This window comes from Coenobita brevimanus, chromosome 110 (assembly GCF_032717465.1).
Source record: "Coenobita brevimanus isolate Jiangsu-jjx chromosome 110, ASM3271746v2, whole genome shotgun sequence".
Classification (NCBI taxonomy): domain Eukaryota; kingdom Metazoa; phylum Arthropoda; class Malacostraca; order Decapoda; family Coenobitidae; genus Coenobita; species Coenobita brevimanus.
The window spans coordinates 2,592,679-2,604,916 of NC_137063.1; the positions used below are offsets into that span (position 1 = coordinate 2,592,679).

The 12,238-nt window shown below is 38.7% G+C and overlaps 1 protein-coding gene across 1 annotated transcript in view; it reads right to left on the reverse strand.

Moving 5' to 3' along the window:
- The window catches only part of LanA (laminin subunit alpha), a 115,969-nt gene that overhangs the window by 44,255 nt on the left and 59,476 nt on the right, over window positions 1-12,238 (reverse strand). The window contains exons 31-38 of the mRNA XM_080286082.1: window positions 9,217-9,347; window positions 7,490-7,640; window positions 6,853-6,964; window positions 6,332-6,446; window positions 5,258-5,425; window positions 3,740-3,902; window positions 3,229-3,383; window positions 301-443 (exon numbers count right to left, since the gene is read on the reverse strand). Of these exons, the coding sequence (XP_080142208.1) occupies window positions 301-443; window positions 3,229-3,383; window positions 3,740-3,902; window positions 5,258-5,425; window positions 6,332-6,446; window positions 6,853-6,964; window positions 7,490-7,640; window positions 9,217-9,347 (1,138 nt within the window). The remainder of the gene's footprint in view (window positions 1-300; window positions 444-3,228; window positions 3,384-3,739; window positions 3,903-5,257; window positions 5,426-6,331; window positions 6,447-6,852; window positions 6,965-7,489; window positions 7,641-9,216; window positions 9,348-12,238) is intronic.

The window sequence follows — 12,238 nt, forward strand, 5'->3', positions numbered from 1 at the left end:
CGCTTAGCTGTTGTGTATCATCCGTTTGGTGCTTGCAGTGATCGCCTGAGACTTCCCTATGTGGCCTCAGGAGGAAGAGGAAGAAGATGAAAAGAAGAAACAAGAGGGAGTGAAAGAATGTGGCAAGGAAAATGGAGAAGAAGAGTTAAAGGAGAAGGAAGAAGAAGAAGAGAATGAGGAAGAAAAAGAAGTTGAAGTAGAGAAAGAAGCAGAAGAAAAGAAAGAGGAAAAAGGTAAAAATGGGGGAAGAGGAAGAAGGATAAGGGTGAGTAAAAAACACACAAACTAACGAGATATTACCCAAACACTTCATTGTTGTGTATCATCTGCCTGGCGTTCCTTGTGTTCTCCTGGGCCTTCTCTATGAGACCTCTCATCTCCTCTACCTTGGCTGCAAACTCCTGTAGTCGTTCTTCATGACCCCTGGTGGCTTCCTGCTGATCCTGTACACCAAACAACACACTTTTATTAATCCCTTTAATACCTGTACTAGGATGTCTTTAACCTCCTTCATCTGTGGATGTCTTCTTCATTTTATTTTTATTGCCACTTGGCAATACTCTTTAGAATGATCTTTCTTTGTGAAAAATTTAATGGTAACTATTTTTAGCCCCTTCACAAAGAATGGAAGCTGAATAAAAAATGGTAACTTGCACGAATATAATGCAAAAGACATCATCACCGTGGATAGGTTTAGCTTTTATTTTGGCTATTACACAGACAACACACATGGACAGGGAGGGATCCTCTTGTATCACTAAACTATTGAGTTTCTACAGCAGAATAGTGAATATCATACTGTCTGCCTGGATCTGAGAACGGCATTCATTGGGTGACACATACGAGATTTTAATGGGGAAAAAAAAAAAAAAGCTAATGAAGGGGTGCAAGGGAAATTACTGATTTTGGATGAAGAACTGTTTAATGGAAAGACAGATGAAAACATTTCCAACACACAAGTATCCTCACTGAAAACATGTGACTAGTGGAATGTTCAATGTCCTATTATCTGTCTATCTACAGCCAGATGCTTTAATCACATAAGGGGTGGCCAAGGTCCTATTATGCTTCTGGTATATGAAAATGACATGCCAGAAGGTCAGAGCTCTTACATAAAATGTGTTTACATACGATACATAAATTATGAAATGCATGAAAAAAAAAGGGAGTTTTGCAAGATGATCTGGACAAACTGCATAGCTGGAGGCAGACTGGAAAAAAAAAAAAAAAAAGGCTATGTCTTAGAAATAGAAGTTGTTGTTACTGAGTAATCCATCAGTCTGGCCAAACAGACCCATCAACCGTAGGTAAGCAACCACCCCTACAAGGCCATCCTGTGCAGTGATATGAAGTTCTCTTCCAGTAGGCAGTGTTTTGCCACAGCAAGGTACAGGGAAGAAAGGGAGATTTGGTTCCTGGGTGGACTATGCATTTGCAATGCTCCACGCGCACCACAGTCGGTTCCATATCATCCTGTTATTTGGTTAGGGTTGCCATCTAGCAGTATAATAAATAGATTCCTGTATTACAGAAAACCATTAGGCTTGTCAACTAGTGTAGAGCCACATGAAGTTGAATGAAGAGTAACAAAAATGAACAGGAAGGATGGGAGGTAAAAGAAGAGATGAGGGCAGACACAGAAAGAATGATAATAACAGTGATGCAAGACACAGGTAGCACTACATCAAATGCATGGATAATGGTCACTCCCATTAGATATTAACCTGTCACGTCCCGAGGTTTTCCGCACCTCCGACATCCCCCAGTCCCGAGGTATTTTCGAATTTTTTTTTTTGGCTAAAACCTTCGCTTTTGGTGAGAAACATCGAAAATTCATAGAGAAATCGCTCACCTGAGGTTTAAAGTGCCCAATCCAGGTAGGAGTTCCTCCTTACCTGAGTGGGTTTTCTAACATGCTGGCACCAAAGAAAACGAGTTCTATGGGAGGGTAACTATTTTATCCACTCATAAACGGTATTTATTTATTTACTTGGTACGAATGTATATGTAGTATGACAGTATATTGGTTTTCAAGCAGTAATAAAGGCATTATAAGCATTGTTTCACTCACTAACTAATCACCATACCTGACCTATTTTTGCCACACTACCTGATCATTATTTCTGGCTGTTTCTTCTTCTAATGCTATGTAAACATTGTACTCCACATTGTCATCGATTGGGGAATCACTCTGGCCCTGAATAACTTTACTAGCCAGGTCACTGGTAACAGGTCCTTTGCCAAGACAATGGCGTGAGGGGGGGAGGGGGAGGTTATGCAGTGTAAGGCATTGTCCCTGCTTGGTATCTTGTACAGGAATAGAGGAAGGTGTCCCGTGTATACATACGAAAAATCACGGGCGAAAATTGAAAATTGTGCAAATTAGCGACCTTGCAATTGCACGACGTACTGGTACGTCGCCGGGACTGGCAAATGCAAATCGTTGCAACGTACCCATACGTCGTCGGGACGGGGCGGGTTAAAGCAAGCAACAAAAGATTGGGCTATGAGTATGAAATATGATGGCAAAAGATTAGTAAGGTGATTATAGAAAGACCAAGGAGTGACTACAGGATCACCTACCAATGAGAAGGTTATCAACACGATCAATGGCGAGGCACACAGACTGGTGGCCAACATGAGTGTGACTTTTAAGTACAGTATATGAATAAAGAAATGCTGAATGGGACCCGAGTAACAGTGTTCATGATAAGGCTGAGATTAGAATATGCAGAAGAGGTATGGACACGGCATTTAAAGAAACATGTTAATGAATTGCAAAAGGTTCAAAAAATGGCCACAGGGATGATACCATGTTCCTTTTATGAGGAGAGGTTGGAAAAGTTCAAGTTACCAACCTTAAATGAAAGAAGAGTACGCTGTGTAAAGGAGTAAGAGGACTGGGAAAAGAAGTTACAGAGGCTTTTACTATTAAAGATGATGGAAGGACAAGAGGATATAAGTATAAACACAGGAAAAGTATCATACATATCTAAATGATGAAAAAAAAAAAAATTCAAGCAAAAATTTACATATATGGTAATGTTTGGATGGGGAGGTGGAACAAGCAAAGAATGTCTGTGTGTTCAAAAATATTTGGATTAGAAGTATATATGGAGACAGGAAACACTCTTAGCCGAAAAAATCTCTCTCTGTCTCTAAGTCTCTGTCTCTATCTCTGTCTCTCGCTCTCTCTCTCTCACACACACACACACAAAGCATAGTAACCTGGATGGGTAGGTAGAAGTTCTTCAGGTTGTCCAGCTGCTCCCTAGCCAACTCTTGCTCCACCTCAGCCTTGTCAGCGTGCGGGACAAAGATACGACCACCCATCACCTCCAGTATAGCCTCTGCCTCCCTGATGGCCTGCTCAAGCTGGGCACCTGTTCACAGTTACAGTGTCATGATTATCAGGTATGCAGCTGTTCACAATCATCATCATCATCATTGCCACTGTCATCATCATCATCATCATCTTCATTGTCATCATCATCATCAATGTCATCATCATCATCATTATCATCATAATTATCAACATCATCATTCTAATTCTTTTTTCCCACATAAAGATGGAGTGACATAGGATCCATACACATGGAAATAGATGAGAGAACTATGACAAATGTAATACAATAAAATAAGGACACAGTATTCTCCAACACCTGTGCCTGTTTCAAGTCTGGAAGAAAATATGAGAGAGAACTAAACTATCAAAAAAAGATACATTTCTTTCCATTACCTGTGCCAGTTTCCAGTCCAATCACAAGTCTATTGATTTCCGCGATAATCTGCCGTGTTAGATCAAAGGCAGCACCCACGTCTTCCTGTACCTTCAGTGCCTGGATGTGAAGCTCCCACCCATCGCCTGCAGCCTCACTTGCATGCTCAACCACCAAATCAGCCTGGCAAAACACAACACCTTTTAACCCTCTCATGGTCTGGGATAACTCTAATTGTATTTATAATTGCTGATGTCAGACAGTTTCATTCAACTGAGACTGAGTCAAAGGAACTTGAGTGTTTATACAGCAATATCACCATTAATCCTCTCAGGGTCAGGACAACTCTTGCATTTTATTCCTGCTAATACCAGACATTTTTATTCAGCTGATAATGAGTCATCAGAACCTGAGTGTTCTTACTGATACAATTATCCCTCTCATCATCAGGGCAACTCTAGTGCTCTACTCCTGCTAACACCTGATGTTTATTGTCAGGTGAGTGAGCCATGGGAACCTCAGTGTTAACACCTCAAGGGACACCTGACTTAGAAACTTCCAACTGTCATAACTGTTTGGTGGTCACTGCTATGAGGAGGGTTGGTCAGAACAGAGTTAGGAGACTAAAATGCACTCAATGAACTCCAAGAAATTGATCAACCAGCGATGCAGCTTTTGCAAGAATGCACAAAGGCGTTGTGCTCATCAGTGTAAAAGTACTCCCCGACTTCTTAAACATGTGCATCTGCAACCCTCAGGTGTTAATAATGTTGATTATTTTTACAATTACTACAGAAAGTTCTATTTTTATTAGCTGCCTGCTCTGATGTCCTTTTTATCTATTTCTGGTAACTCTTTAACTTAAAAGAAAAAACAAACAAACTTAGTATTCACTTTTAACTCTGCTCAGTGAAACCCGCCACAGCAAAACAAGCAAAATACTGTGTTTATTTAACCTTTGGCCATGATCAGAAGACTCTTAGCTTGAAGAAAATCACAGCAGTCAAAGGGTTAAGTTGACAGGAAATTAAAAAAGAATATTTATAAAATTTCCAGCACAAACTTTACTGCTGATTTGCCATTTTCCACAATTCACAGTACCTGTTGCATGGAAAAGTTTGTGATATTTTGGAAAAGATCTCTGATTTAAAATGAGGACTTCAGGTATCTACAGTGAAGATGAACACTGGGATACAAAGCAATAACTGTACAAAATAGTCACCCATTATAATATTTACAAGGCCTCCTTCTCACAGGTGTTTAATTGACCTGCAGGTATACAGTACAGTATTACACATCACCATAAGTATCTATAGTTTGTCTGATTCCACCTGACAGAAGTGGGCCATTCACACAGCTAGAACACTGTACTCTGTCAAGACTGCATGAAATTAATTGAGCTTTAGTTATAAGGAAAGAATAAGGCTTGGGTTACTGGTTAAATCAACCTTCCAATCATCTAACTATACTTAGCCTTCAACTGATCTCATGAGGATTAGGGATCTTTGTCAGGGTAGAAAAAGTGTGTTATAGCCTACCTGTGATGCCATGACTTGGGCCTCCTTTAAGAGTGCCTGCAGTGGGGTGGCAAGGGGCAGAGTCTCAGCCTGGGAGAGCTCCATGAGGTCAACCTGTGGTCGCAGCTCATTCACCGAGCTGTTGATGACTCCCAGTCGCTGGTGTAGGAAGTAGCTGTATGCTGCACTCTGGTAAAAGAGAGTAGGGATTTAACCATTTTGTTGTGACATGTGGATAAATTTGCAGAAAATATATGTTCTCTACTGTGACATGGACATAAACTCACAAAAGCTGCTATTTACTGTAACGCGCTGCTTAAAAAAAAAAAAAAAAAAAAAAAAAGTCCTCTACTGTGACACATGGGTATAATCCACTCCCTCTGTACGATTCTAACCCCTTCGACACAAAGAGTTTTTTATCCTTGCCACATTCAGATACAGAACCTCATTCAGCTTAGGAGAGAATTTTGTAAACTGTAGGTGATGTACACAGATACTGTAACAGCATTCAATAACCCTTTCACTTCCAGATGTCTTTCTTAGCTGAATAATATCATCTGGAATACCAAGACCCAAAAGAAACTTAAATCCTCAGGCCAAAGGGGTTAACTGGTCTTGGATGACTGACAATTTCCATGTTCCAGTGGAAAATTTAAATACAAACCCAACAGGTCAACACTGATTTCATAACAAACAATTTATTCTTCATTCTATGCCTCAATATCCCTTTGTATGTTATGGCTGTAAACTATATCAGTATCAAAATAATATAAATATTACACAAGAGAATACTACAGTGTAGTATGCAGTGTAAATCAAAAAGTATTAGGTGCTATGAAGCCTTCTATACAATTTACAATATCAGCAGACTGTGCAGAACTGAAAACATTTCACACACATTTGCACACTTGCAGCTATGAGATAAAGTGAGAGGGCTTAATGACCTGTTAATAAACCACAGAAGGAAGCAGTCCTAAGATTTTTGCATTAGTAATCACACTCTCTCTCACACACACACACACACACTCATGCATGCATGCACGCACACACGCACACATACACACACAAAGAAGGTTAGTGGAGTGATATACATACCTCAAATTCATTAATGGTTGCCTGGAGGAGTAAGGCAATTTCATCAGTGGTGTCCAAGAGAGAGTGTACACAATGCTCACATTCCTGACACCCATAGCCATCAATCAGCACCCACCTGATACACAAGTGAACACTATAAATATCTGCAATGAAGATTACATAAATGGCAAATAAATTGTACTGCTTTAAACACAGGAATTCATTCATTTAACAATGAAGCACACTGCACCTTCAGTGTATGATGAAACTGAGTGGTATTTCCACCATCATGAGGATACACCCCATTTCATCTCCAGTTTTCTTTGTTACAAATTTTGGACACATTTTGCTACATTTTCCATATCTTTATCCTTGAGTCATTAGTTCAGACTTGGCTTGAGGAACCAATACTTGGAGATTTATAATATATGATGGGTATTATAAAAACATTACCCTTAATTCTGCACTTCCATTAAGTGAAAATTATACAATTAATCAAATTTATGCACAAACACCTTAAACCAAATATATGTGTCACTCACCTATATGGGCAGTGGTCACAGTTTGCTCCCACCACACCTGGCAAACACTGACACTGGCCAGTGCGCGGGTCACAGCCAACACCCACGCTGAACCCTTCACGGCAAGTGCACTCTGACCGATACAACCAGGAAAAGCATTACTGGAGTCCAATTCACAAAAAACTTACAATCTTTTCCCTCCTGTAACTATGATTAGTTTATGCAGGAAGGACAAAAAACATGGGAAGGTTATGGACTCACCTTCTTCTGTACTTCCCACACAAACAATTCACAGCTAAGAAAAGGGAATTATTCATACATTTGATTGTGAGTCCACGTCTGTAATCAAATGTTTTCCTATAGATATGAATTCTAATAATACCAGGGTCTTATGAACAAACATGGCAACCAGTATACATCAGTGTTCTGGAAGATTACTCTGATCCTTCAAGCGGAGTTACAGACAAGAATATCACTTCACCTTTTCATTGAAGATTTATGAAACTTTACAACATGAAACTCTTTCACTGGGTTTTGAAAATAATTCTTCACCGTTGTGTTCTTCATCATAATGAAAAGTCTTGATAACTTTCAGTCCACGACTAATACATACAGGAACTAGTACTTGTATACTACTATGAGTAAGAGGAGTTGTTACCTTGGCAGCCATATGCAGTGTAGTTCCAGTAGCCGGGTTTACAATGGTCGCAGCGCTGGCCAGTAACACCCTCCTGGCACTGGCACTGTCCTGTCCCCTCATCACACTGGCTGCTGTATGATGCCAGGCCACACTGGCATGGCTGACATCCCTGCAATGTCCACAAGAAATAATGTTGACCTCTCCAGCTTCATGAGGTATTTTTTATCTAAGTCCTGCTAACTCCATGTGATTTTATTCTCTTTAGGAAGAGATTTTTCACAAGAGGTTAGATATGGCCTTCACTGATCCCTTCAGCCCTAGAGATTCTTCCTAATTTACATAAAATAACCTAGAGGTAATAAAAATAAACTGAGCTAATATGCCATCACATTGTAGTGAAGCTGTTAAGTGACAAGCAGTCTGAGCTAAGTCTCTTATATATTTTGCTTAACCATATCCAAGAAGTCCTCTGCTCTCTCCAAAGGCTTAAAGAAGTGTAGTGCAAAACTTTCTCACACAACACTACACATGAATGGTATTTAAAAAAAAAAAAAAAAGAGCATTAATCCAAAATCACTTTAACTCCTTCAGTATGGACTTGTTTTCTGTTTTATTCTGGCTATGACTGGGCTATATCAACTCAGCAAAGACATCTCACTGACAAGATATTAGAAAAATTTTCCATCAAGCAATTCTGTCCAGTACAAGGTGATATCTCCTAAACTGAATAATACCATCTGGTGGCATCAAGACTAAAATGAAGAAGACTTGAAACAGATGCAGGATAAAGTCAAGGATATGTTACAGCTTTTCTTTTCAATTATTTTAAAAATCATATTGAAGCTCAAATAAAATTATGTTGTTTATCTTAAAAATATATATTCAGTAACTCCTATACTACAGTGAAGTTGAGATCATCACTATACTCAAAGCCAGCCAACTTGACCAGAGCCAAAATGACTCATGGACGGCCAGTGTGAAATTCAAAAATAATTATGAACATACTGTGTGACAATGATTACCATTATATCAATAAGAATAAAGTTACCTGAGCCAATTAAAGGTGAATGTGGGGAGAAGGCATGAATCTTCAGATAAGATAGCAGGCATGGAATATAGTACAGTACACTATTCAGAATTGCTTATTTCAGGCTGTTTTCCGCTAAAAATGGACTGCCCGGTGTTATCATCCACTGCTATCATCCACCATCTAGACATTAACAGTACCTTTCTTCACTCCTTTTTCCACCAACATCCATCTTTATTCCATGATTTCCAAAGCTTACTACACCACATTCCATTATTCACCTGAGCTATTACAATTTTTTATATGTGGTGTTCCCAATACTAGTAATATCATCAACATTTATATATAAAAAAATCACTCCTCATTATATAAGTAAAAGCTGTGTTTCAAAATACCACAAACTCTTCCAAACAGCTGATATTGTAACTCAGGGGAAAAGGAAAAAATCAGCTCTATAGGTAACATGGAGAGTTTACTTGTCAATTATCCTGCAGTAAAGTATCATGGAGTAAAAACCAAAAGGTATACAAAATAGAGACTTTCAGTGAAAATTAACTACTGTATATGTCGATATTGCCATTAATACTCAAAAAGATGCCTACTATGCTTCCCCTAGCTTATCTTGTTGGCTTCTCTGTCCTCCATTTTCTATAACTTTACAGTACTGTACCATTCCACACAACTTTCTCCATCTACCCTTCCCTGATCCCACACTCACCTGGCATGATTCAAATCCCCAGTGGTCTCGGGCACAGCGGTCACACTGGCTCCCCACTACATTCTCAAAGCATTCGCATACGCCTGTGAAGTGCTGACAGTTCCGTGTTCCACATTCATCACATGAGCACCCTGGAAATTTGAGAAAATTATGACACAATGTAAAGTACAGGATGTATGTTATTTTTTAATCATTCAGCTGCCAGACATACCAATGTTACCACTTTATTTAGTTTGGTAGGATGCATTTCACAAATCAACCAGGTGTAATGAGCTTTGTTCACTGTGTAACAGGGAACAACATTAACTGCTGTAACTGAAAAAATATATATATATAAAAAAAATATAAATATATATCTATCTATCTATCTATCTATATATATCTATATATATATCTATATATATATACAGTATATCTATCTATCTATATATATATATATATATATATATATATATATATATATATATATATATATACATATATATATATATATATATATATATATATATATATATATATATATATATATATATATATATATATATATATATATATATATATATATATATATATATATATATATATATATATATAATCTGTATCACAAACTAATAATGCTTTGATTCTTAATATGTTAAAATCAATATAATACATATATATCCCTGACTCATCCTATATTTCCTCACCTACACCAAACTCTGTCCAATTCAAATAAGCCTGTCCAAAGCCTTCTCCTGCAGTACGCCCTCCACTTCTCCCAGATGCTTGAGGTTGTCTAACTCTTCCCCTCCATCTGGCCCTTTCTTGACCCCTACTGCTTTGTAGGGTTCCATAGTGTGTGAGGCCTGTGGAAGACTCAACATGGGGTGGTGCAGTAGTGGACGGTGAAGTTGAGATGTATATTCGGCCAATAGTCTCACTACCTCTTGAGTCCCCCTGCGAACGTCTTCCATAGTAACTTCTTTGTCTTTCCTGCTGTCTTGTGGTTAGGTATCCAAGAGTACCTGAAGTCCTAGAAGTTCCTGAGCGAGTACTTGCAGATGATGCATGGTAACCACTCTGGTACCTTGTGTCAGTAGCATGGCTTCCATACTGCCTTCTATATTCATCCGTTGAGGAAGAGGTTCGTGGTGTGGCATAGGTTACTCTACTGGGCCAGTTTATAGTTGCGGGACCAGACACACAGCAGATTTGAAAGGTTCCATAGCGAGCACGTGAGGTGTCAGAAGATGACTGCTGACCCACGACAGACACCACAAGATGTAATAATAAAACAATGGGGCAGTGCAGCATCATGCTGCTGCTGCTGCTCAGCTCACATCACTGGCAGACAACACACTAAGCAAGCTAAGCCTACTTACAGTTACAATTATTAAATATATATATATAACATGGACACTCAAAAATATTTTGTTTCATAAGTCTACTGGAAAGACATACAAAAATATTTATAATACTGAGTAGGAATTTAGTATTCATTAATATTTCACTGATAACTAAATAAAATGAGTTAAGGAGAGATATTGATCTAGTTGGCATCTTGGCATCAAGTTAATGGTGAGAGGGTGTTTGCTGGCACAGGCTTCACTTCTGGTGCCAAAAATATATCACCTACCTGCTCCACCCACTTTTGGCCTTCAACTCTCTCTGGGATACAACCATCACTCTGTCTCTATGACTAGTATCTTACTGCCATCTTAGTTAAAATTATACCTTGTTATCTATGATAAGACATCATTCTTAAAATAGATACATACCAGTACTTAGAATTATCTCACCTTTACACTAAATCACTTCCTGACTGAAAATTGTTATTTTTGTACTGATGAATGACTGATGATATCTGGTCAAGCTCAAACAGTTGGAAAAAAGAAAAGAAAATGTGGAGAAAGACACAGGCATTTCAGTGTGAGGAAGGTTGGGTGCCAAACTAATACTGGCAAATATAGATATTATTGCCACCTTCCTGTTTACACCAGTCCCTCATATCAATAATATTTTATCAATCCCAGGCTCATTAATAACAAATATGTTCTTTATCACCATCATCATCATCATCATCATCACTTTCACTGATAAATGGGATGGACAGAATTTAGAAAATGCAAAACGAATGGATAAAAGTATAACTCTCACTAAAACTGCCAAGTGAAACAGGTCACACAACCATCCAGTCATCATTTGGGGCTTCAATTTCTACATACCTCCTCACATGCAAACCATCCATATATGGTAACCTTTTGGTTTTCCTTTTTTAGAGTCACTTTGGGATACATCACTTAATTCACCAACAGGTAAAAAATTTATAAAAGCAGTTCAACCACTGACATACTCATTTCTATACATACAGTACTCCATCCATCAAGCTCTATCCTTTGACAATTTTTTGCTTCTCAACTGCTATACCTCATTTTGTCACACATTCACTTATCATATTTAGCCATCCACTTCTTAGCATTCCATACCTCCTCCCACCCTCAGACCCCATCACATACATCCACTGCACCATTCCACAGGTATTTATGTCCAAGCCACAAGCTTTTAACCTCTGACCTCAGAAGTCATTTCCCTTAATGCTTTTTTAGCTAGGTCATCAAACCACAAGAACAAAGTCCACACAGATAATTCTCCATCATCACAGCATCCCGTCACCAATTACAGTCATCATGATATACTACTAATTTCCGTCCCACCAGGTCCCAGACCCACGTGGATGACTGTCAGTTTTTCATCCCCTCTAAAGATAACTTGACTGAAGAAGAGATGAGATGTTTCCTCAATTAATTCATTTCAGAACTGCCTGTTTTCCTCTCTTGACTTACAACTGGCAAAGACAAAATCAACAACTTTCTCTGCCTCAGTTTCCCACCACTCCACAGGTCTGCATTTGAAGTATCGCTCTCTTCATACTGTTTGTGCCCCATACAGAAATATGATAGCTGTTGTGTATCTGCCTCAAAGCACCATCATGACACAAAGCAGACACATCCTAGACTGTCACTCATAACACTGATGATCAAGG